At 45.6% G+C, this 27,210-nt stretch overlaps 1 protein-coding gene across 7 annotated transcripts in view; it reads left to right on the top strand.

Moving 5' to 3' along the window:
- LOC112249061 (zinc finger protein 536-like) overlaps positions 1 to 27,210 on the top strand; it is a 192,789-nt gene that overhangs the window by 72,408 nt on the left and 93,171 nt on the right. For 6 of the 7 annotated variants that reach the window (XM_042320925.1, XM_042320923.1, XM_042320922.1 and 3 more), the window contains one exon: positions 14,840 to 17,094. In XM_042320925.1, coding sequence (XP_042176859.1) covers positions 14,841 to 17,094 — 2,254 coding nt within the window. In that variant the 5' untranslated portion in view covers position 14,840. Of the gene's footprint in view, positions 1 to 11,025; positions 11,595 to 14,839; positions 17,095 to 27,210 lie in introns of those variants that run through there. The other variant, XM_024418687.2, reaches the window with a different exon arrangement.

Below are 27,210 nucleotides of genomic sequence, written 5' to 3'. Positions count from 1 at the left end.
CACCCCTCTGAAAACAATTATCTTTGAACTTGCTTTTAGTGCTGTTTGTCCTAATTGCAGATCATTTTCTCTGTCGGATTTCTACTTTTATTGCATTTTTGCCCTGAATGTTGATCCTATTGAGGTTCAACCTTATTTTACTCCCTGGAACACCCCTAAGACCTGGATTCATCACATATCCCCCTAGGACTTCTCTCTCTTCAAATTCATTTTTTTTCTCATCATTTCTTCTTTTTTTTTAAGATATCATTTTTTTTTTATAGTATTATCCAAATGAATTAGTGGGATCCCAAAATACACAGAAGGACGTACGGTTTGTCCCAATTTCTGTGTTATCGTTCACATTTTGGGCCAGGATTTTCTTTTTTTTTGCTGAGGTGTATCTCTGTGACACGTTGGACTGAGTAACTTCAGTGCCACGTGGGATTCACCATGCATTTATAGATCGGTGGTACGGAGGTGGACTTCGCAGTAATTAAAGACGAGTAAAGGTGGTTAATTCCGTCCTCTGCGCCTTTCCAACCATTAACAATCTCCCCCGTTCTGTTAACTATTTATGAGAGGGTCTCAACTGAAAACGCGCACGCGCACACACACACACACACACACACACACACACACACACACACACACACACACACACACTGTACATGCATGCGCCTAAGCTTCTTAAGGATCCTTGTCACCATGCAGACACCACACAACATGCGCTGCGGGTTGCAGAGAGCGGTTTAGGTATGGTGCAGGGCTTTGTGAATGAGAACTGGATGGTGTGGCAGATATGTTCATGGGCCGGGTCAATGACAGTCTACGGGATTAGTGTCATAAAGTGGTTCCAGCCACAATGAGTGTGAGTAAACACCGAAGAAGGCGTGGAGAAGTCCTCTGCCCCAGATTTACAATGAACATGCCCTACCTGAGGGAAAGACTGAGACGTGCAAGGCTGTATACTGACTGTCCCAAATGCTGGTGCAACCGCTCACAACCTGTTCAGGAGGAATCGTGTCATCATACAGACAGCACTATAGCACGTTTACTGTACTTGACTTAAGCAGTCAGTGACACTCCTCTATTGTCCTGACTGTCTAATCACACAGGATGTCTGGGTTTGTTTGGCCTTAGACAAAAATTTGATTGAACCTTTATTTAACTAGGCAAGTCAGTTAAGAACAAATTCTTGTTTACAATGGCGGCCTACACCGTCCAAACCCGGACGACGCTGGGCCAATTGTGCGCCGTCCTGTTGGACTCCCAATCACGGCCGGTTGTGATACAGCCTGAATTGGATCCAGGGTGTCTGTAGTGACGCCTCTAGCCCTGACGTGCAGTGCCTCAGACCGCTGCACCACTTGGGAGCTTATATTATAGTGTTTCTCCTCCAATGAGAATACAGCAATTAAATGATGTCTGCTTTGTGTTATTTGATACAGGATATGGATCCTAAAGATATACTTGTTGCTAATTTTTGCTGACATTTAGAATCAACTTGAAAAAACAAATGATTTACGCCCATGCACTCTCACTCGCCTGTTCAGTACCATCCTGTTGTGTACAGTTTGATTTCTTAACAAAAGGCAGAGGAGAAGGTCTTTACGTTCGTTCAGTGAGTGAGCGATGGCAGTTCTTTTTTGAAGTACCTCCTCGACGCGACACACTGGAGAGATGTTCATTTATTCAGGGCACTGTGTGAGATAGAGAGGCAACGCTCTCCTCTCGTCCCTCTCCAGTGGCTCGCCTGCCCGGGCGACTGGCCCACGGTGGCCTGAACTTCCAACACCGATTGATGGCTCCGTGCGGACCCCCAGCTCCTCCAAACTCCCATAATGCTCAGGGAGCGCATTTTTATACACACATACACACACACGCCTAATTGAATTACATCCCCTTCAGCTCTGGGGTCCTCCACTGAAGGAAAGAGATGGACTTTTTCACTGAGCCCGAGCTACCGAGTCGTAATTCTCACAATGCCTATCATCCACATTAGATGTGTCACCAAGACAAATAGAGACATAATGCAGGCAGGCAAAGAGATCCGTCGCAGCGTCTTTGGCAGTGGTTTGCCACTGTTCCAGAGAGTTTCTTCTTGCCCCACCACTGTGCTCCTCATCACAGAGAACGTCGGTGACAGCCAGTGAAGGCTGCTTTGTTTGTGTAGTCGTCTACTCTCTTTAATGAGCCATTTATTGTGTGTTTTGCATTCGTCGTGTCTGTTCGTTTTTTTCCGCTGGTTGAGTTTCGGAAAGAGAGGCCTTGTCTTCCCGGACTCCTTTAGAAAGTAGTCGAACCGCCCCGAGAGTGACTGGGGTGTTTGGAGCACGTCAAGTTTCGACCTTCCGTCCCTCTTAACCGTTTCCCAAATCAAAGCATCGGAGCTGCAGTCAAACTCTCCTCCTCCTCCTCTTCGTCTGGTCTCGCAGTGTGCCTGAAGCGCCGCGGCTCTCTCCGCAGCAGGGGAAAGGCAGGGCGTCAGGTAGGAGTGGCACGGGGGGGAATGTAGCCGACTGTGACACGTACCTGTCAGCAGGTACTCCAAATAATTGGTAAATTACTACCGCGGGATAGAAGAGGCTCTCTTTTCTTTCTGTTTGATGAATATTTGAAGTCGACCAGGCAGTCGTAGAACAACGCCGCGCGTTTGGCTCGGCGAGTCAGGCTATCACGCGCGTTGAGGACGAGGAGCAGCTGACGCACAGAGAACAGGAGGGATCCTACTGTACTACTTAGTGTAGACAGACACTGAACAGGGAGCACGGGAGCACGGCGTGGAGACCGTCCTCGTAGTCTGAACAGGTCTGAACTAACAAGCAGCATAAGCGTATACATTGAGACAATGCTTTACTAAGTGGCATATGCTCTCTGTTACACACACTGGCTGGCACTGACACACCCTCACACTGACACGCCCTCACACTGACACGCCCTCACACTGACATACTCTCTCTCACACACTTGGAAACCTAAACCCTTTTCCATTTTGAATGGATGCCACAGAAAGTTCCCTTGCTCCTTGGACAAATGTGTTTTAACTTTTGGGGGGAATCACTCCCTGCCAATTCGATGGGAGCAATTGGGCTCTGTTTTGTCTTGTTAATGAAACATATTCGTCTTCATGTTGCTCTTTCGCCGGCCTCACACTCACTTTACACGGTAGTCAATTAAACCCCTGAGGGCCGCTCTGTGCATTAAAAGATGTATAGCGCTTTGACGTTTCAGCCTGCTCGTAGAAAGCACACCCATAGAACACTTTGCGATGAGCCGTATGAAGAAAAAAAAGACAAAAAAAACTAGAGCTGAAGGAGGCCTTGCTTTGCTATTGGTCAAAAGACTCAAAATGGACTAGACTAGATTGAGGTTGTGCACTAAAAAACTGTGGCTGGACTTGAGGACCTTGGTTTGCATCGCCTGCATGAAGTGGTTGTGCTGGGTGTTGATGCAGTTGGTGAATGCCTTAGATATGGCCAGTGGGGTCGAGGTGTAATGAAGCGTATGGGGACTCCCCCCACAAAGCAAGGCCTCCTTCAGGGCTGACTGGACCTAGGGTGGCCCACGGGCCTGTAGTTTAGCCCACATTTCAGTGGCGTGAAACAGCTTGACATGTGAGACACTTCCCCAGGGTATGAGGCGTTTCATCTGCCTTTTTACCCTGTCTGCCTGGGTGAGTCAATGAAGGCCATGTCTGGCCAGTGGATCTCATTGGAAGTAGCCCGCTCGTTGTGTGTATTCTATGGTATTTGCTAATCCCCATCACGCTCCAAATCAAATTTGATTTTCCATAGAACATGTCCATCTCCGATTGCATTTCGGAGAATAATGTGATTGTTTTGTTGCGGAGACGTTCGTGGTGGTACCCGTTTCAACCTGTATGTAGGTTGTATCAATAGGTCCAGTGTATCTGAACTCTGTTTGGTATGCTCAACAACCAGTAACCTGAACAACAGATCTCCGTGGCATTGTTTCCTGCTACCCTATGGGGACTGTGTCCTGCTTGCATATAAACCCGGGGGTGTTATATATTATCGTGGTTTACTAGCGACATCTTTGGGTAGATGTTCAAGGAAAGTCCCCCATTTTGATTTATTCATTTCGGCCGAGGATTTATGCGGCGATTCTAAAAACGTACATCTCGCACGGACTGATGGAGGATCTATTATTCATGAAAGCTAATGCATTGTTTCTTCTTGCTTTATATAATTCCCCCCCCACCCCCCTTTTTCCCTCACCAGCATTTTCTCAGGCGGCATGGCAATAATATCTGTATTGAAATGAGAAGTTTGAAAGACAAACCACTAGCTCCTTATATGTGTAAACTGCGTTAAATCACACTTTGAGCTTACAGAGCGGAGCTTCAAATGTTAAATGGGGGTTGAAGTCTGCCTGAACTAATTTGTAGGGCTTTGCACCATGTTGACATTTAAATGGGATAAGAATAGGAAACTGTATGCCGACCTATTTTGAAGATGCTTTCGGAATACATTCACATCAGCGCCGGTCTATAATTAATAAAAATAGACAGGCTTTCTTGCTCCAGATTTGATTATAATACAACCTTATAAACACTACAGGGATGGGGGGGGAGAAAAAACAGGGGGAAAATTTGATGGGGGCAGGAATTAAGAGGGATGTGGATTGCACACACCTGGTTTTGCAGGAGATTGCGTTGGCTGGCTGCTGTGCTATCACATTACTGTGATCCAGCCCCTGTGTTTGTGAGAGAATTGAGGAGAGGGACCGGCAAAATCAGCATGCAAATAACGGCACATTGTTAACTTAATCAGATGCAGGAGGGAAAAAATATGGAGAGAGAGAGGGAGGGATGGAGGGATGTAGAGGAGGTGGGGCACATAAATACGAGTCAGGGCCCTGAGATGGCGGAGGGCAGAGGGGAAGGGGTATGTGTATGGGGGTGAGGGGTGAGCTGCCGAGTGGAAGATGGGGGCTGATTTTAGGGCGTCGAGATGATGCAGCCTCTCCAGAGCTCTGTCAAGTGGCTCAGACAGGCAGTTTAGCGGTGATAGCAGAGCGCCGTCCGTGTTGTGAGCCCTGCTGTCACCGGCCCCCGACAAGAGATCACAGCTGTAGGACATGGGTATTATCTAAAGGCCGAGGGGACAGGGAGGGGTGGTGGGGTGGGGTGCAGCAGGCAGGCAAGCTAAACATGGCAGGTGCCCCCATGTTGCTGGTGACTTTCTAGGCTAAGCTATACGTCACAGAGCCATCCTTAAATGCTTATTCACTACAAATACATCCTAGCCTCATCATGGAAGAGATGCAATACAATTAGATTTTTATTTGAAATTCTTTCACTCAAACATGGATGCCCATTTATATGGCTTTTAAGATCATTTTCATTTGTAAATCTGACAGTCTTTCAATGTGTTGAAATGGCAAAATGCACCCCTAGAGTTCATTGCTGCTACGTAGTGACCACTATAAGAATACAGTGGCTTGCGAAAGTATTCACCCCCTTGGCATTTTTCCTATTTTGTTGCCTTACACCCTGGAATTAAAATGGAGTTTGTATCATTTGATTTACACAACATGGCTACCACTTTGAAGATGAAACATATTTTTTATTGTGAAACAAAGAAGAAATGAGACAAAAATAACAGAAAACATGAGCGTGCATAACTATTCAACCCCCCCCCAAAAAGTCAATACATTGTAGAGCCACCTTTTGCAGCAATTACAGCTGCAGGTCTCTTGGGGTATGTCTCTATAAGCTTGGCATATCTAGCCACTGGGATTGTTTCCCCATTCTTCAAGGCAAAACTGCTCCAGCTCCTTCAAGTTGGATTCTCAATTGGATTGAGGTCTGGGCCAGACATAGCATTTTCGTTGATGGCCAAAAATCTAAATTTTAGTCTCATCTGACCAGACTACCATCTTCAGTATGTTTGGGGAGTCTTCCACATGCCTTTTGGCGAACACCAAACGTGTTTGCTTATTTTTTTCATTAAGCAATGTCTTTTTTCTGGCCACTCTTCCGTAAAGCCCAGCTCTGTTGAGTGTATGGCTTAAAGTGGTCCTATGGACAGACACTCCAATCTCCACTGTGGAGCTTTGCAACTCCTTCAGGGTTATCTTTGGTCTCTTTGTTGCTTCTCTGATTAATGCCCTCCTTGCCTGGTCCGTGAGTTTTGGTGGGCGGCCCTCTCTTGGCAGGTTTGTTGTGGTGCTATATTCTTTACATTTTTTAATAATGGATTTAATGGTGCTCCGTGGGATGTTCAAAGTTTCTAATATTTTTTCATAACCCAACCCTGATCTGTACTTCTCCACAACTTTGTCCCTGACCTGTTTGGAGAGCTCCTTGGTCTTCATGGTGCCGCTTACTTGGTGGTGCCCCTTGCTTAGTGGTGTTGCAGACTCTGGGGCCTTTCAGAACAGGTGTACAGTATATATACTGAGATCATGTGACAGTTAGATTGCACACAGGTGGACTTTATTTAACTACTTATGTGACTTCTGAAGGGGGTGACTACATATGCATGCACCACTTTTCCGTTTTTTATTTAAAAGTAATGTTTTTATAAAAGTCATGTTTTTCATTTCACTTCACTAATTTGGACTATTTCATGTAGATCCATTACATGAAATCCAAATAAAAATCCATTTAAATTACAGGTTGTAATGCAACATAATAGAAAAAATGCCAAGGGTGATGAATACTTTTGCAAGGCACTGTAATACAGAGAGGTTACGACCCATGATGCATTGCTCATGCAGAGATGCCTCTTGAATAGAATATGTACAATCTGCAGCCATGGTAACATAAACAACATATTAGCATCATGGTGGTGGGGGTTAGCGATGACAAGGGTTCAGGAAAACAGAGAATGTGAGTAATATCACTGATCACCAGCCACACGGCACTACACCGGGACAATTAAAGAAGAGGCCTTGTGTTGCTTCAAGAGCGAGACATCTCCAGGGAGGGAAGCACGGAATGCACTATACAGAGAGGTCATTTTTCATTAAACATCATCGCTTTCATGAACACACACACACACACACACACGTGCACACACATACACACACACACATGCACACACACACATACACACACACACAGACACTTGTTCTCTGCTGAACTGAGATTTAGCCGCTGCTTGTGAGAGATGGTGAATCAGTGATCATGTTGAAGGTCAGAGAGGGCAGGGAGAAGTGATAAAAATGCAGACAGGTCAGAGAGAGAGGAGTGTGGAGAGACGTTTGGAATCCAGGGCTTGGGCAAAACTGGTCCTTCAATACACACATATCTTATTTACCTCAGTAGAATGAAACATAAAACAGTTTTGGTATTGTATACAGTTCTTTAACCTCAGTTTTACTGTAGAAATTTGTCTTCTAAATTTGCTTTAAAGTAAAAGCTATTACCTTTAGCAACCTCACCAAAAGGAGGCTGCTGTCCTGGGTTGGGTGTTTCACAGAGGAGAACAGGATGAGGAGAGGTTTTTGTAGTGGAGTTCAGAGAGAGGCCTGTTTTGAAGTTTGACCAACTTTGCCTTATTCCGCTAATCAGAGTCTTGTCTTAGTGAAGCGTTGGCATGTAGGCAAACACTTCTGTCTGGCCCGCAAAATGGTTACACTCACTCTCTCTTCCCCCTTCTTCCCCTCTTTCCCTCTCCCCCTTCCTCTCTCACTATTTGTCTCTGATCCTAAGAGAAGTAGCCCCACTGTTTCAGATAAAGTGAGATAAATAAACATGTTCCCTGATGTCCCGAATGCTCCCCACCCTCCCTCCTGAGAGCACACCCTCCTAACGCACTTCCTCTGCCACAATTAGTCTATAATAAATACACTTTAATGCAGATAATGTGCCCTGCTCTCTGAATCTCCCTCTCTTCCTCTCTGTCTTTCTTTCCTTTCTTATTAAGCCACATTAAGACAGGATCTGACTTTGGGTCACACGAGAGGGAGAGAGAAAATGATGAATTATTCTCAGAGCTACTCACAGCTGCAAACAATAGCTGCAAAGAAAATACAGATATTGTAACGTATGCAAAGAATCGACAGCATTTGCAGTCAAGTCTCACTTCCTGATGGCTTTGATAAGATTAGTTGCTTTCTTAAACAGGATGTGTGCTGCTTTTAAAAAACTGCTCTATGGACATACCGAGTACAGTTGCATAACGGCCTGCCTTGACAGAGTGCCTGCAAGAATTGAAAGTTTTCTTCACATGAAGTCTCTCCAGATTAGCTTGAGCGAGTTTATCAAAGTGATGGAATAAAGGAGATTCAACATTGTCATATTAAAAAAGACATGCAGTGGTTCAATATTTAAAAAGCCCAATTGCCTGGACAGAAGTGCTTTTTCATTCAAAGAGCATATGGCTCCCCTACCTGTTTATAGTCTCCCCTTATCTTCTCACAGAGAAAAAGGGAGAGAAAAATAGATATTTTTCAAAGACATTGAAGAGTCGTTCAATTAACGGCGGCATGATGTAAAATAATTAATGAGCATCTCTAATTAGCCATACATTTGTTTGGTGAAAACTCCAAACTACAGTTGTGAGGAGATGGTAAGTACGTTGAAGTAGCACCCAACCCCTCTCCTCCCTTCCCTTCACAAAGGCACCATCACTTGGCTTCGAGGCACAATTTACCTTCCAATGTATGCATACAAGCGACGGAAAATAGTCAGGAGTGTAAGGGATCTTTTTTTATTTTTTTATTAGCTATGCAACAATTAAAGGATTCACAAACTAAATTGAACCTTGTCTCCATCGCCTCCCAGTTTGATTTCAGCACCTGTCACAACAACAGCCCCTGTTCAGCCATTATGCAAAACTTCCTAAGAACAGAACCAGCATGAGGAGTAGAAAACAGCAATTATTTCTGATATTCACTTACTGTATTTCAGGTAATATTGACATTTAGAGTTTAGGGGGAATCCTGAAAGGGAAGAAAACGGCCCGGTTGACTTTGTCAACTGGTGCTAGGCAGATATGGCTTTCTTTTGCCAACATTATAGCCGTTCTAATGCCTGTGAGAGTGTGATGATGGGTGACTCACTCAGCACTACCGGGCTGCCCTTCTCATTTCCCACTGTAGAGTGAAAACAATCGCTGGGTTGATTGTACTGTTAGCATGTCTGCCTTTAAGAAACAGTGTCAGCGATGCCTTGCTAGCGATGTGTCATTGTATTTATTTTCCAGTATGTTGTATTCAAATGCAGGCAGGCAGCCCAGGGGAATAATGTAAGCCATGATCGACCCTACACGGACAGCTACACTGTGGTCATTGTTCGGTGTCCTTTCTCTGCTGTAGAGTAACCATGCGTGATCAGCGATTCGACCGTGACTACTGTAGCCTGCCATGAGGACGTGGCCCCGTTTTCCCGACAGAGGGCTGTGTCACGAGGGAGAGGGTAGGAGGGGGAAAACTGCACATGACAGAATACGGACAATAATTGACATGTTGGAAATTCTTTCCCATTATCTAAAATCATTCCCTTTTTCATCCCTTTTTGTGCGCTTGTTTGTCCTCTCTGTCATCTTTCTCATCCATCCCCCTTCTTATTGTGAAACACAGGCTGGTTAACAAATGTTCGAGCCAATTAATCCCCCACTCCTCACAATGCATAAAATCTACTGGCAGGAGTCTTTCCACACTGCTGTGACCACTATTGCAAGATATACACGTGAAAAAGGCACACACACACACACACACACACACACACCTGCTGGTCATCAAAATAATACCAGGAATGGTTAGCATAAAAGGAAGCTTTGAGCTTTTGGCCCGGCTCCGGATGATGATGCGGCTGACCAGGACAATGAACTGTGGGAATTCGCTTGTCTCCCGTTGATCTTCCTCCTTGGCATCGCGAAAGCCTGTCAGACGCAGGGGATAAAAAGACAGGCATTTTTCTTTCTCTCTTCCCTTTCTATTTTTTTCTTTCAGCGGAGGGGGCCTCATAGTGATCCGTGGAGATGAGCTGAAAGCCGAACTACCTGTTGACAAGTCCTCTTAAGAGACCTCAATGACATTTTGTGTGGGACTACAGAGCAGAAAGGAAAGGCCCAGCTAGGTCGATTCATATTTGTCACCGTTGTATAGCGTTCAAGTTTCTTGTATAGAATTGTTGTTCTGATATATTGGTTTACTTCATTCGTGCTACGTTATGAAGCTCGAATCTTGGTTCTGAACTCCTATGTTAGCGTAGTTTGTTGTGTGGAGTCTAGGTATGTTGGAAGAAACAGACTGGGTTTATTCTACTTTGTTTCACTTGTTGTGCTGGGAACCGTTCTGTTTTGGCCTCATTACAGCATGTAATAATCCAGTTCAGTCAAAGAGCATGGGGAGGAAGAAAAACAACTCCCTTTTTTATTGGGTTAATGAGAAGCGTCCCGAAGACCACCTGCAATAGACTAAACAAGCACGAGGAAATATTCCTATTAGTTTCAATTTACTGCCATGCTTAAAATGGTCCAGGCTATCTCTACTTGTGTTGGTGTCTGCTTTCCTTCAATATTTTGTAAATATGCATTCCTCAGAATATGTAACATATGGCGAACGCACACATTTTCCATCAGAAATGTTTTCCCCCTCTAAATTCATTAATGATTTGGTGCAAATATGATGGAATTCCGTTACTTTGTGAATAATGATTGATTATTTAAAAGCAATGACCTTCATGATAACTTAATGAGGTATTGCATTGTAATTAGTTAATGGATTCTTGTCAATACATGCCAAAATAACAAAGTAGTGCCTTACTAATGGCTTTTCCATTCATAACTTCTCCTTATAAACCTGGTTAAAACAATAACAAACTGGCCACCAAAAGGCTGAGGGATGGACCTGGAGAAATGTAACCACTTTCAAATTCATACACAGCGCTATGGATGCAAGGACTGAACATCCATGATATCAAAAGTATAGCTTTAAACATGTTTTGAGGCTATACAGTGTGTTTTTTTGTTTGTTGGTATTACGATGTTTACTAAATGATTTGGGGTTCAATCAGTACCTTCACAAGAGCATGTTTGGCAGTATGTGTTTTAGCCTTAGAATATGCAAATGTCTGTGGCGTTCAGTGTATACATCATTTGTAATGCTCACTGGGCAAGTGTCTTCTGTTTCCTTCAACTTTGCATGTACTTTATAGGATCAGAGCACATTTGCCCTCGCACGTTTGCGATGCTTGTTGCTTCGATAATGACACGTACTGAGCACAAATATAATCGGACAGAAATACACTTCCATTGTGTTAAAGATACCGTCCGTAATTAAGCTGTGGGTTGCAGAGCAATTTGCTCAGGGAAAAAAAAAAAAAAAAGAAGAAGAGAAATCTGGTTTTGTGCCGCTTTACTTAAAACGGTAAATATTAACCACAAACTGTAAAGTAGAGCACCACTGCACCTCTGTGAGAGAGTGCAAAAGGAAGTCTGGTGGCTTTGCAGGCGTCATTTGAGCCTTATCGTTAATGAAAGAGCATTGTTGTAGACACCAGACAAACGTTAGATCTGTTTCGGGTTAGAGCCGGCGTAGACATTGCTACAGTCTGCTGTTTGGATGGCAGACATGTCAAGGTCAAGCATACAGGCGCACAGTTACTCGGGAGATACTTGTAAATGCTATCTATGACGGTAAGAAGTCACGACTTGTGACCCTGTGAGTTTATAATGCGAACCACACAGACTTGAATTGCGTACTTGTGCACAAGAGAAGGAAACGTTGGATTACTGGTACTTACTGTGTAACAACCGGTACAACTTCCTCTAAGTGTGTACGTCAACGATTTTGCTTTTTCCAGAAACTGAGTTCCAAATGAATGAAATAAGACTGTCATGATTACACGGAACACTCATTGTGTTGGTGTTCTAAGAGCCACCTGCATTGTTACTTATAGAGGGCACTCTGATATTGAATTATTGTCAAAAGCAATGTATGTGTGTGTGCGCGTGCGTGCGTGTGTGAATGTGCGTCTGTGTTTGTGTATGTTGCTTGTGTGTTGATAGGATGGGGAGGGGGGGTGTCACATAAGAAATGTCCTTTTTAATCAAGAAAAAAATATAAAACGACTTGGGAGCAAGGGAAGCATATTAATGGAGTTCATTTGCATACGCTTGTCAGCAAGGATACGTAAAAAAATAAAAAACTGGATTTGTCAGTTCATTTCACATTATTCCATTGTCTATCTGCCTTTGTCATATGTTAAAGATAAAGCCGGAAATCAAATTGAAGAAAAGGGCAAGCTGCTATCTCTATAAATGAGCAACAGCTCATCAGTCTTGTTTGAATCATAGATGTCTAAGGCAAAAGGCAGCGCGCATGCAGGGCAGTTTCAGAAAGGGTTCTGTCTGATATTGGCAGAGTTTACAAAGGATTGTGGGTGGCACGTTTAAGAGTCACTTCATTTTGTCTGGCAATGGACAATCCTTCCTACGAGTTCAGGATGAGAAAGTTATCCAGAAACTGGTTTTATCGACCTGTGTATTCTCCCAACATTGTATTTCGAAAATATACTCATATCAGTGTAATATTATTGCAGTATTACAAAGACGTTTTCTGAATGGTATTTGCAGTAGTGTGGGATAGTATATTTGTGTCTCAGTTACATGATAATAAGCTCATACAGTCGTTCGTGACCTCGTCAATGTAAGTAGGCTTTGCATACATGAGGCATGCCCAGTCATCACATAGGCTACATAATATATCCATTATATCCTTCAAGGGTTCATTTGATGGCCTTCTCCTTTATTACTAGACAATGATTGCAGTCACGTTGTAGAGAAGAAGAAAGTATTCATGAGCAGCCCACAGATCTTGTTCATATTTTAGAGATAAGAGTCAACAACAAGCAACACTGTTGGAGGAACGGTTGGTTAAGAACAGCCAGGCCTAAGTCTTCCAGGGTGCGACAGTCTTCCAGGGTGAGATAGTCTTCCAGGGTGCGTCAGTCTTCCAGGGTCTTCCAGGGTGCGACAGTCTTCCAGGGTGCGTTAGTCTTCCAGGGTGCGTCAGTCTTCCAGGGTGCGTCAGTCTTCCAGGGTGCGTCAGTCTTCCAGGGTGCATCCGTCTTCCAGGGTGCATCAGTCTTCCAAGGTGCGTCAGTCTTCCAGGGTGCGTCAGTCTTCCAGGGCGCGTCAGTCTTCCAGGGTGTGTCAATCTTCCAGGGTGCGTCAGTCTTCCAGGGTGCGGCAGTCTTCCAGGGTGCATCAGTCTTCCAGGGTGCATCAGTCTTCCAGGCTCTCCCAGGGTGCGTCAGTCTTCCAGGGTCTCCCAGGGTGCGTCAGTCTTCCAGGGTGCGTCAGTCTTCCAGGGTGTGACAGTCTTCCAGGGTGCATCAGTCTTCCAGGGTTCATCAGTCTTCCAGGGTGCGACAGTCTTCCAGGGTGCGTCAGTCTTCCAGGGTCTTCCAGGGTGCGTCAGTCTTCCAGGGTGCGTCAGTCTTCCAGGGTCTTCCAGGGTGCGTCAGTCTTCCAGGGTGCGACAGTCTTCCAAGCTTTTTTATTTATTTATGTTGTTCTGTCTAGCCTTGCCAGTTGGTGGGTGTCTGGGTTAGCGCTAGTTAGAAGCCGAGAGAGATAGCTACAAGCTAGAGAAAGAGAGAGAGATCTTAAAAGCGAGAGAGCCCTGTGAAGTGTGTGTGTGTGTGTGTGTGTGTGTATGTGTGTGCGTGCGCATGCGTCTGTGTGTGTGTGTGTGTGTGTGCAGGTGCAGGTGCATGTGTCTGTTTGTGTTTAGGTTGGGGGTGTCCCTGAATCCACAGGAGTCTGGACACAAACTGATCTCACTCCACTAAAAGTGAACTCAAGTCATGCTAGTGCTTAGTCCTGAAAGGATTTTTAAAAAATGATTATAATCGTGTGTTATAGCACGCTGCCACTGTTACTAGGCAGCATACTAATCAGCTTAATGAGATATTATACAGTATTTTGTTGACCAAGGCAGAACTCACTTTCTTGTGTCGGAAGCTTGACCCTGCCAGTTACAAGGGAAGAACACACCATTATCCTTCTTAAGAGAGGGGAGGGCATCACAAACAACGGGCAAGCAAGAAGACAAAAACAGACTCTGCTTGTGTATTCCCTTCAGCTTGACGGTGTATGCTCTGGGCCATTGAAACCATTCTTAATGGCTAGGAGGCCTCTGATACACTGGGAACCCTTTCAATAACACCAACTGTTGTTTTCCTCCTTATTGGAAGCCATGAGAGGAGGGGAAGAGAAGGCAAGAGAAAAGTGATTCACATCAAATGTAATGTGCCTCTTTAATGGAGAATTACGCCTAGACAAGTGTCGCAGTAGGGAGATAAGAGCGTGTGTTTACTGAAGTAACCCCTTGGTTTTAAGTGCTATTGTTAATATCATAATTGTAGCATTGCGGTAGCTTCATGACAATGGCATTGCTCCGTTTCATTAAGGCGTGTAATTGGAGGAATTCTGATAGGATGGGCCCAAGTAGCATAATTAGGCAGCGCCCACCGTGTTTACTGTGTAATTATTGCATCCAAAATGGTGTTACAGTTTGAGAAAGTTCTGAGAGTTACAGTCTTCCAACCACAAGTGTGAGAACATAAGCTGTACTGAAAATCAAAAGAAGAAAATTACATTTATATGGGCGGCAGGTAGCCTAGTGGTTAAGAGCCGAATAGGTGAAAATCTGCGTTTGTGCCCTTGAGCAAGGCACTTCACCCTAATTCCTTCTGTAAGACATTCTGCTAAATGACATCTCTATTTCCATTCATCATGCACTAACAATTTACTCTAATACTTCTCGTTTTTTTCCGGTTTTCAGATTTTTGGATGAGCCATAGCTCTTTTTTAATGCATTGCTTATCAGGTTGATTGACTGTGGTTGACCGTTGTGATATCCTTCTCTCTTACAGGATGGAGGACTCTAGTTTGTGCCTTGGTGTGTCTTCAGCAGTATCGGACGCTGACAGACACCATCTGAGCAACACAGTGCTAAATGGCCGATACCCTATCAGTCAGAAGCTCCACCAGCTGACGGCCCAGCTGGGCCACGCCTTTCCTGACCTACAGAGCCGACAGCAGATCCCTGAGGAGAAAGCTGCCACCCCATTGGATGAGAAGAGCCACGCTGCCCTGGCCAGTCAACCAATCAGCAGTCAGATGGCACTGCTCGCTAACCAGCTCAACCGGGACATAGATGCAAGTGCCCTGGCCAACCTGAATGGGCGTGTGGACCTGCAGCAGTTTCTCAATGGGCAGAACCTGGGCATCATGTCCCAGATGAATGACATTGAAGATGATGCCCGCAAGAACAGGAAGTACCCGTGTCCGTTGTGCGGCAAGCGATTCCGCTTCAACAGCATCTTGTCGCTACACATGCGCACACATACAGGTGAGAAGCCTTTCAAGTGCCCCTACTGCGACCATCGAGCAGCACAGAAGGGTAACCTCAAAATCCACCTACGCACCCACAAGCTGGGAAACCTCGGTAAGGGACGCGGCCGCGTCCGTGAGGAGAACCGTCTTCTACATGAGCTGGAGGAGAGGGCCATCCTGAGGGACAAGCAGATCAGGAGCAGCAGCCTCCTTCAGCCAGCTCAGCCCCTGCAGCACCAGCCACACCTTGGCCCTCAGACCCAGCAGCAGCAGCAACAGCCTGGCTCTGCCTGTGGCCTCCTCACCCCCACCAGCCTGGGAACTCCAGACTCCCTCTCCCAGCCGTCGTCCTCCCCCAAGCCGGCCAGCGCCCAAGATGACCAGGCCCTGAACCCACCCACTGGATTCCGCTGCACCTTCTGCAAGGGCAAGTTTAAGAAGCGGGAGGAGCTGGATCGTCACATCCGCATCCTGCACAAGCCCTACAAGTGCACCTTGTGTGAGTTTGCTGCCTCGCAGGAGGAGGACCTGATCAGCCATGTGGAAAAAGCCCATATCACGGCCGAGTCAGCTGCGGGACAGGGTGCAGCTGGCGGCACTGAGAAGCCTGCCAACGAGTTCCGCTGTGAGGTGTGTGGCCAGGTCTTCAGCCAAGCCTGGTTCCTCAAGGGCCACATGCGCAAACACAAGGACTCATTTGAACACGTCTGCCAGATCTGTGGTCGTCGCTTCAAGGAGCCCTGGTTTCTCAAGAACCACATGAAGGTCCATCTCAATAAGCTGGCCATCAAGAGCAAGCCCCCAGCAGAGGACATTAATGCTGTCAACACCATGAACAGCATGGCCCAGGAGGCCCACGCTAACCTCTACTCACGCTACATCTCCTGCCTGCAGGGCGGCTTCCTATCCCCAGACAAACAGGGTCTGAGTGAGCAACACCAGATGCTGGCCAAAGCCGGCATTGCCATGAAGGAGAAGGAGATGCTGGGGAAGCTGCTAGGCCCCATGGTAGGGATGGGCCATGGCCTTGGTGAAGGGGAGAAGCGCTCTCTCCTGGGCTGTCTGAACCTGGTGCCCCCCCTGAAGTCCAGCTGCATGGAACGCCTCCAGGCGGCTGCCAAAGTTGCAGAGATGGACCCACTGAATAGCTATCAGGCCTGGCAGATCATGGCACGAGGCATGGCCATGGACCGCGCCTTTATGCCCAAGGAGCAGCACCATGAGCAGCACCATGAGGAGAGGATCAATGCTGCCGGCATGGCCTTCACTAAAGAGAAGCATGACTACCCTATGATGGGCTCCAACGATGGCTCCAAGCAGAAGCAGCACATCGAAGCTCTGCATGGCTCGAAGGCCGGCAGTGGAGCCATGATGCCCCTGAAAGACGACAGAGTGGGTTTCGACAGCCACCGTGACTTCATGCCACATCATGGCGGCCATGGCCTGGGCCTGGGCCACGGCCTTGAGTACAACCACCTGACTAGCCTGAAAGAGAAACCCACAGAGTGTCCTGACTGTGGCCGGGTCTTCAGGACCTATCACCAGATGGTGGTCCACTCTCGGGTGCACAACAAGGAGCGGCGGCCCATAGAAGAAGCCATCCAGCAGCAGAACAACACCACAGGGCTGGATGAGCGGCGTGGCTCAGCCAGCGACCCCGAGTCCCAGTCCATCAGCAGGTCCACCACCCCTGGATCCTCCAACGTGACGGAGGAAAGCGGAGCCGGAGGAGGCCACTCCCAGACCGGCAGTGTCCAGGACGACAGCCCACACCCTTCCTCCCCATCCTCAGGTAAGACTAAGTCATTACTATACCCTGAATACCGGTCAATCCCATAGTCACATTATCCTCACTATCAGGACTTATTCTTCATTATTTATATGGGGAGGACACGTAAGGGGGAGACCATTGTGTCCAAAGAGGATACGTCCTTACACAAAGATGAGTGCTGATGGCTGGCACAAGATCTCTGACAGACGCCATTTACTTTGACATCCCTTCTACACAACACTGGACCCTAAGGAGTCCACTCGGACTAGAGAGAGGGGGGGGGGGGTCTGATCAAAACTGCCTGTTCAAAAGCAGAAAAAAAGCCCACCACAACTCCGAGCGGCACATTCCGTGCATAACTGGGATACTTAACGCCTCTGTTCAAATACCCATCAAACACCCTCACAGAGCCTGCTTCTATAGGATACTTTCTGCGCACTGTTTTTACTGGAGAGAGGAGGCCTGTCTAAACACACTCACACAAAACAATCAAATGGAGATGCTCAACTCCCACGACGGAACTTGTGTCCTTCACACTGGCACATAGAACACAGGCACGGTGGAGTGAAGAAGACGCTCCCTACAGACTAGCATGTGTCCCCGTGTAAAACGAGTCAAGACTACGAGCACGGGCCAAACATGTTATGAGTGATTCAAACGTCTCCTTTAACATGGGAAGGAAAGCGATTCCACCGTAGTCAAATAAGCAAAAGCAGATACAGTGTCTGTTTAGCAGGATTAAGAGAGGCTGTTCCTAATGATTAGAGAGGTTTTAAAGGTAACTTTCTCATTCCTCTGGGTGGAACACCACATCTAAGCAGCGTGCCCGTTAATTAGGCGATGACTATGTGATAATCAGTTGGTTTAAGATAAACAAGACACTAATTAAAGATATACATATAAAGCAGGTCCAAAGAAATTGAACTTCATTTGCGGAGTGAAATGTGCTTTTTAAGTCGTTTGAAAAAAAGTGGCTTATGCTTAAGGCTCGAAGCAACTTAATTCCAACAGTACAGACAAAATTGTTTATTTATTCACAGTAGCATAGAGTCCTTATCATCCTAATGTAGTGTGATGGGTTTGAACATGGAATGGGCAATGTTTATTTTAATCTAAGAAATAATAACAGACAACCCCCCCACACACACACACACCCCAATTAGGAATGAATGAAAACTAGAGTGAGATAAACACGTATGTTCTTTAAAGAGGCTATTAAACATAGCACTTTTCAACAGGGTGGGGGTGGGGGGGGGTTATGTTGCGGAAGTCATTATCTTCTGAATTTTAATGCAGGAAGTTTAATTTCTTTTTCTTATGGTTCTCAAGTACTTTGAATCTGAGAAATGTAGCTCATGGCATTTAGCTAACTTTATAAGTATTTACATATGTGTGATGTGAAGAACTTCCACGTCATCAAAAACTTGAAAAATCATGTTCAAGATCATGTTCTTACAAATATTGCCAATTGAAATTATATTTACAATAAAACCTACATCAACTGAAATATTTTGGGTATTCATGCTACATAAAAAACCAAGTTGAATATCACACACACACACGCACACACACATGCAGACGTGCACAGACACTATCTCTCTTTCTCTCTTGCCCTCTTCAACACTCTCTCTCTCACTCTATCTCACTCTCTCTCTGTAGTCCTACCTCGTCTATCAGTGTCTCCTGCCCTGCCTCCTCCTCTGTCCCTCTCTGAGTGCTGTGATGGAGTGTGATCGCCAGCTCAAACGCCTGTGTTTTTCCACCGTACAGGGGGATGCGGGCATCGTGCCAGCTCCCTCCTGCTGGCTCTAACGGGCCTTAAAGTTGACCTTGAGGGCCCCCCCACCTGCTTTTTTTTGGGGGGGGGGGGTTGTCTGTGCGGGCGGGGCTTACATTGTTACAGGTACAACCTCTTAGCCTGGGTCTCTCTCACAGTCTCTCATTCAGACACAGTTCACAGGCTTTCTGTTGTGAGACTCAGGAAGCTGTGTATACACCACTATGTGTATACACCGCTCTGTGTATACACCGCTCTGTGTATACACCGCTCTGTGTATACACCGCTCTGTGTATACACCGCTCTGTGTATACACCGCTCTGTGTATACACCACTCTGTGTATACACCACTCTGTGTATACACCCCTCCACCATAACAACAGGGTCAAAGGGGAAATAAACACTAAAGATGTACAATTGTAAAAAATGTCAAACGTTTTTGTTTTGTTTTGTTGTAGTCTGTATTTCATTAGTGACAGCACAAAGCCCTACAAGTTGTTCATAACATCATAACATCCTTCATAACATTGAGTATGATTCATATTTGGAGCTTTGGGACACCTAATTTAGAAACTGAGGTGTGTGAGAAAATGTGTCTGCAGCTAATGTGGAGGAAGGTGCCATTTATGTGTGTGTTTGTGTGTGAGTGTGTTTCTGCTTATGTGTGTGTATGTGTTGCGTGAATGTGTCAGTGTTCTTAAATTAACAGGATGTGGCTGGCTATACCTCTCTGTTAGTCTTAATATTTCACTCTTGCAATTTTGCTTGTTGAGAATTGTTTGTGTTTCATTGTAAGGCTGTGTGTGGTGCGTGTGTGTCTTGAAAACATTGCTAACCATCACCATACCGCCAACCTCGTAACCACCTTCCCACTGCAATTTTCAGTTAAACTTGAATTACAGTAATCAACAATAACATCTCAACTGTGAAAGAAGGTCGAGACAATCTCTTTTGTCTTTGACACTGCACTTGTTTAAAGACTTGCTGGAAAAAAATGTCTGCCTCAGAAATATCCTTCAGAGACCTTGCTTCTCTCGTCCACGGCAGTAAAACCTTCAATGCTTTTGTGTTTCATAGAGACGTCAGAACCTTTCGCCTCTTTTTCATAAGTACAATTTCCCCCCCTAATCATCTCTTTTATTTGTGTTATTAGGCTAACGGATTGGTTTGACTGCGGAAGGAATCTATTGCTTTAGATTTCAAAGTTCTCCAGACTGAATTGGGCTTGATAAACAAGAATGTTCCTACTTGATAGTGTCTCTCTCTGAATGCATCATGGTGGGCCTCAGAGCGACAGGCCCTGCAGAGTGCAGGTCTTAAACAGAGGCTTACCCTGAATGGCGGAACAGAACCCATTGAAACCTGATGTAATACTATGTAAAGCAGTGCTGCCAGTGTGTTGTAAGATCGGGGGGTATTTATGTTGACATCCATTGTAGATTCCGAAATTTAAGAAACAAGAGAGACAGAGAGATTGGGATGAACTAAAGGCAAGTTTAAAGTTGCTTCTGGTTGGGCCTCTTACAGACTACGAGGATTCCGTTGGTTGCTAGCGTGAGGTAAGCGTAAGCAAGCAATTCGCTGTCGAAGGCACTGCGTGGTCAATCCCGAGGTCTGCGTTTGGCCGTACAGCATTCACGGTGACGAGGCCTCTGCAGAACTCTACAGGACCCCCCCCACCTACCATCGACCAATCATGTCAATGTGGAGCTGTACGAAACCCCCTGCGTTGTTCCAACATTTGGGAGGCGCACAGCGACGCGGCACGGAGCTCATTTTGGCCTCAGGAGGCTCCGACCACATTTTCGGATCAAGAATAAATAGGCTCTTAGTCTACACCTGTCGCACACGAAGCATGTGACAAGTACAATTGTATTTGGGCTGCGTGGAGAAATAAAGAGAGCAGAGAGACAGAAAGAAAGAGACACAGAGAAAAGAGGAGAGGGAGTGAGGCAGAGAGACAGCGCGAGAAATAGAAAGAGTTTGAGCAAAGGGAAGGATGGCAACCAGTTGATGACAACGACTTTCTGCTGAGAACGGAACGTACAGTATGATCATGCAGCTACTCAGAACCTGGTCGCATCAGACTGTAGAGAGAGAGGGGGGCTTTTCTCAAGGCCTCGGGCAGGAGCACCTCCACTCCACCCCTCACTCCCACCTCTCCGCTCCGGCTACAAACCTACTCCTCCTTTTCCTCTGGAGAATCCCCCATGTCTAAATGTTTTTAAGAGGAACAGCATTTTAACATGGCAAGGATTAGCCGTATATCCCTAGGTCTTTACGGCTCTCAAACATGGAGGCAAAACGCTTGCGCCATACAAATTGAAATTGGATTTGCCGACTGACGCCTTAGGTTATAAAGCACGGATATTCATCTAATTACGTAATTACAATGGGGGGTAATTACACATGCAGACTTACTGTTACATTGTAATTGCTGTGTAATTAAAGCAAAAATAACTAGAACTGTTCATGCCCAAATTGTTAGAAAAGCTTGGCGAGTGTCAAAACGGTAGCTATCCGAAACCACTCTACATCTGTCTGCGTTTGTCTCCGTGGAAACCAACTCTGGTATAAGATTGCTATTCAATCCCACCTTGACTGTCATACGAAGAGTTACATTCTATCCGTCTCTCGTCATCTTTCTAGCCCGAGAGGCAAGACTACCGGCCTCTGTTCAGATATTAAGTGGCGACCAAGAACGTGACCAAAAATAGACATAGAAGTGAAAGGAGAAACAACTTAGGGCATTTGTGTCATACAGTAGATGGCATTGAAAGTGTGATTTAAAAGCCCAGTGGTTTGAAGACTTGGTAGAGCTGGCCTGTGAAACCCCACCCTGGTGTTAGATGGAGGAGAGCCATCGGTCTGGTTGGCTTCTTCAAAGGGCTGGAGCTAGTATGGCGAAGCAAACAGGTATCTGTGGGATCACGGAGAGTCTCCTTCAGTACGCTCTTTCTCACAAAGATACCAGACCTTTGAAATGAGAACAGTGTTCTGTCTGTGTGTGTGTTTTTATAGCTAATTAGGGGGGGGGGGTTGGTTGAATTATGTCAATGCCTTCTATCTCTCTTCCTATCTCCATCTTTCTGTCTATCTCTCTCCCTCTCTCTCCATCATTCTCTCTGTCTCTCTCTCCCTCTCTCTCCATCATTCTCTCTGTCTATCTCTCTCCCTCTCTCTCCATCATTCTCTCTGTCTATCTCTCACCCCTCTCTCTCTCCCCCTCTCATTCCCCCTCTCTGTCTCTCTTTCTCTCTCTCTCATTCCCCCTCTCTGTCTATCTCTCTCCCTCTCTCTCCATCTTTCTCTCTGTCTACCTCTCACCCTCTCTCTCTCCCTCTCTCTCTCTCTCTCTCCCCCTCTCTCTCATTCCCCCTCTCTGTCTCTCTTTCTCTCCCTCTCATTCCCCCTCTCTGTCTCTCTTTCCCTCTCTCTCTCTCACTTCACTTATTTCTTTCTCTTTGTAATTGACATCCGGTTCTCTCTTTTTTTAAATTATTCTTCTTTCTTTCTTTATCTGATGAACTTGCCTGCTTTAAACCTGTGGTACAGCCACTCGTTTGAAGACTAGCGCCTCAAGCTGGCATGTCATGTCTGTATTTTTCTTACGTGTCACAAAACTAAAAAATATGCCATTGTGTCCGAAGCAAATTGATTACAGAGCTGTATTTCAGTACAGTAGGTCAGGGTTCTGGTGTCTTTCTGGTGTCAAAAGTTCTATTCACTAATTGTCCGTGTGCTCTACTGATTAACATGTCTTGGATAAATGTAGACTTAGTATTTTCGTACACGCTTGCACAATATAAAAGGGCAATTTATTTCTCTTCAATGGCTCAGTCGATTTCTCTCCCTTTTTCGTACTCACTGTCTCTATCGCTCTCTCTCCACAATCTCTCTCTCTCTCTCTCTCTCTCTCTCTCTCTTAGACTCAATTTGTAAATATTACCCATGGTGGGAATACGCTAAGCCTTTTTAGATATTTAAAAATTCCAATTGTATTCCAAAGTGTATTTGAAAGAGTAGAAGTCAGTGTCGTTTTCTCTTGCTCACCGTACTCCTGGGTGGTTATCACCGGGCAGTCCTTATGAAACATTTATCAGGCTGTTTCATGTCTTAATGATCACGTTAGGATTCCCCACTTGGTTATGGAGCTGGAGCAAGAGATGTGCTGTTGAGAGGGAGAGAGAGAGAGAGAAAGAGAGAGAGAGAGAGAAAGAGAGAGAGAGAAAGAGAGAGAGAGAGTCAACTGCTTGCATTATACCAACCACTTTTTAATTCCACATCTTTGCCAAAACATTGCTTACCTTTCTCCTGAACAAGCCTCCTTGGCACGTCACACATTTTCTTCCTCGTTCTCCCCATTTCTGTTTTCTGTTTTTATAATTAAAACATAATATTTATCTTTCCATAACAGAAGGCTGCCTTACTGTGGTAGGTAGACTGTTTGAATATTAATATTCCACATGCTATCTCCTCCGGTGTCTGAGGAAGTGTCATTGGTAAAATAGTGAGAGTGAAGGTGACTCGCCCTCTGTTCTGTCAGAGAGCTGGGAACCAGAGCAGGGTTGCCAAGTTTAGCTGATTGAACATGGAAGAGATTGTGAAGAGGTTTGACTAAATGAACGCGGGGGACACGTTGGGGGAAGGCGTCATGCTGTGTTTACCTAGCCACAGTCCGGAAGCATAGAGTACTCCGACAAAATAACCCTGTATCCAAAAGTTGAAACTTAAACTGAAACTTTGATTACACAAAAGCCTTCACGTAGGAGTTTGTGTTGTTGTTGCTGTTGTCTCTGACGGGGATAGTTGAATGAGGGGAACGTAGGGTTCCTTGTTTCACTGGTGACAGCTGTCTGACTCTGTCAATGCTGAATTCCTCCAAAAATGAGTCTGAGCTCTCAGACAGAGAATGCAAATGGATGGCAGGGTGGGTGGCTGGGTGAGAGAGCTTTGTTTGAACAAGTTAACTTGGGCATGATTGGGGTTCCTCCCGTGTGAAAGAGCAAGTGAATACATTGACCTTTGTCTCATTAAAAATGGAGGACCAGCCGTATGATACCATGACAGAGCACTCTCTCTCTTTACTACCCTTCTCACTTTTCTCTCTTTTCCCCACTTATTTCTCTCTCTCTCTCTCTCTCTCTCTCTCTCTCTCTCTCTCTCTCCCACACACCCACACATGCACGCAGACACACACACACATAAAAAACTGTGGGTGATGTCATATTTGGGTGATGGCCTATGGGTGAGGGGCTATTTCGACTTGGATATCACCACTGGCCATGGTATGTGGTCACTCCTAACCCCACTGACAAGTCACATAAAACAGCCCTTTGTGTCAACACCGGGGCGCTGACAGGAGCCAGAAAATGACGTGAACATTTTGCCTCTTTTTTTAGCGAAGGTTATCTCCTAATCAGAAAGAGGAAAACAAATGGGCCAGAAAAATGAAGTCCAAGGATTGAGATCCTTGCCTGCACATTCCAGTTGTTCTTAAAATATTTGGCAATGTCAATTAGTAAGTGAGCAGAGCTAGCTGATGAACACAATTTTCCACTAGACTGAGCACCCTATTGTTGTGGAGTGAACAGCAGATTTCTGAGGTCATTATCATTCCCCGTTAGCCTGGCCCAGCTGCTCCTCTCGGCTCCAGCCAAACTCTACACCACGGCTCAGAGTAGCACGCAGCAACAGGGGGGCACCGGGGAGGAGGGGGCTGGCAGGCTGGAGAGGGAGATAGAGTGAGACAGAGAGAGAGAGAGAGATGGAGGGCAAGAGAGCGGAGGGGGGGAATGAGGGACAGAAATAGAGGGATGAAGTGAGGTTGGGCGCCAAGGAAGGATGGAAAGATGGGAGAATGTAAGAGGTGCACGACAGGAAAAGGGCATGATAGAGAGAAAGGGAGAAATGCCCTTAGCGTTCTAGGATAATTCCATCTTTTATCTGGACTTACAGCTGAACTCAGAGGCTTGGAAAGTAGAAACTAATACCTATCTAAGACATGCGAGAAAGCTGTCTCTGAACCTACATGCTGCTCTGCTTCAGAGGCCCTCAAAAAAAAATACGTCTCCCGACGTGTCTCTCTGCGCACTGTAAATTCCATGGTGGTGTGTTGAGGATGTGTTTGAGCTGGTGTTCAGGTTGGAGCTGGAGGAGAGACAGACATAGGGATGTTCTATAGAGCAGTATCCGCTGAGCCCTGGTCTCCCACCCAAACCTGGCTCAGACTCAGCTCCTCTCTCCTGGATCTGGAGCCCAGGAGTGCTTAGACACTAACAGTGCTCATGTCTCTACCCCAGCAGGCTCCTCTCTCTCTCTCTCTCTCTCTCTCTCTCTCTCTCTCTCTCTCTCTCTCTCTCTCTCTCATCTCTGCCTCTCTCTCTCTCTCTCTCTCTCTCTCTCTCTCTTTCTTTCTCAAAATGTTCCCTTCCTCTCAGCCTGTTAGTGTGTTGTAGAGTGAACCTGGTTTCTCTGGCCGAGTATGGATCCATGTTTGCAGGAGATTTGAGTGTTGAGCAGGGAGCTTGTGCTATGTGTGCATATATCACCTAGGCTCAGAACAGCCAGGCCGTTTAAGAGAGAGAAGATGACAGTAAAGCTGCTAAGGGGACAAGGACTCACAGATGACAAGGCAAGGGGAGGGAGGAGAGGGGAATAAGGGGAAGGAGAGGGCGCCACAGCGTGCACTGTTACGTGACTCAGACATCCACCTCCCCCTATAAGAGACATTATCTCTGATAGGTCGCCGCTTCCTTTGAACGCACAGAGAGGTTTGAGAGCCCAGCTGTAGTAGTATCAAAGATAGTCTAGGTCAGGGACAAGTATAGGGGCTCCGCCACTCAGGAGAAGTGTCATTGGACAAGTACAACTATTTTAGACAAAGTGTCACATGAGTAACTGACAGCAGTGAGTATTGCGCAAGGACATACAGCAGGGTTCCTGGTTTTATTTTCCCGGTTTTATTTGGCACCCCAAGTTTTCTGAGCAAATAATATACTGTACCAGTCAAATGTTTGGACACACCTACTCAGTTTTTCTCTATAATTACTATTTTCTACGTTGGAGAATAATATTGAAGACATCAAAACTATTAAATAACACACATGGAATCATGTACTATGCAAAAAAAGTGTTAAACAAATCAAAAATATATTTGATATGGGAGATTCTTCGAAGTAGCCATCCTTTGCCTTGATGACAACTTTGCACACTATTGGCATTCTCTCAACCAGCTGCATGAGGTAGTCACCTGGAATGCATTTCAATTAACAGTTGTGCCTTGTTAAAAGTTAATTTGTTAATGCTTTTGAGCCAACCAGTTCTGTTGTGACAAGGTAGGGGTGGTATGCTGAAGATAGCCCTATTTGGTAAAAGAGCAAGTCCAAATTATATTTTGGCAACAACAACTCGAATAAGCAAAGATAAATGACAGTCCATAATTACTTTAAGACATGATGGACAGTAAATGCGGAAAATTTCAAGAACTTTGAAAGTTTCTTCAAGTGCAGTCGCAAAGACCATCAAGCTCTATGATGAAACTGGCTCTCATGAGGACCGCCACAGGAAAGGATGACGCAGAGTTACCTCTGCTGCAGAGGATAAATTCATTAGAGTTACCAGCCTCAGAAATTGCAGCCCAAATATATGCTTCACAGAGTTCAAGTAACAGACACATCTCAACATCACCTGTTCAGAGAACGCTGCGCAATTAAGGCCTTCATGGTCGAATTGCTGCAAAGAAACCACTACTAAATGACACAAATAAGAAGAAGACACTTGTTTCAGCCAAGAAACACAAGAAATCGACATTAGACTGGTGGAAATCTGTCCTTTGGTCTGATGAGTCCAAATTTGAGATTTTTGGTTCCAACTGCCTTGTCTTTGTGAGATGCAGAGTAGGTGAATGGATGATATCCTCATGTGTTGAATCCACCGTGAAGCATAGAGGAGGAGGTGTGATGGTGTGGGGGGTGCTTTGCTGGTGACACTATCAGTGATTCATTTCAAATTCAAGGCACACTTAACCAGCATGGCTACCACAGCATTCTGCAGCGATATGCCGTCCCATCTGGTTTGCGCTTAGTGGGACTATCATTTGATTTTCAACAGGACAATGAACCAACACACCTTCAGGCTGTGTAAGACCTATTTGACCAAGAAGGAGAGTGATGGAGTACTGCATCAGATGACCTGGCCTCCACAATCACCCAACCTCAACTCAGTTGACATGGTTTGGGATGTGTTGGACCGCAGAGTGAAGGAAAAGCAGCCAACAAGTGCTCAGCAAGTTTGTTGGAAAACTCATCAAGTTGGAAAAGCATTCCAAGCCTTCCAAAAAAGCAATATGGCAACGACAG

Source organism: Oncorhynchus tshawytscha, linkage group LG04 (assembly GCF_018296145.1).
Source record: "Oncorhynchus tshawytscha isolate Ot180627B linkage group LG04, Otsh_v2.0, whole genome shotgun sequence".
Classification (NCBI taxonomy): domain Eukaryota; kingdom Metazoa; phylum Chordata; class Actinopteri; order Salmoniformes; family Salmonidae; genus Oncorhynchus; species Oncorhynchus tshawytscha.
Note: the sequence above shows the minus strand (reverse complement) of the source record. Positions and strands in the feature narration are given on the sequence as shown.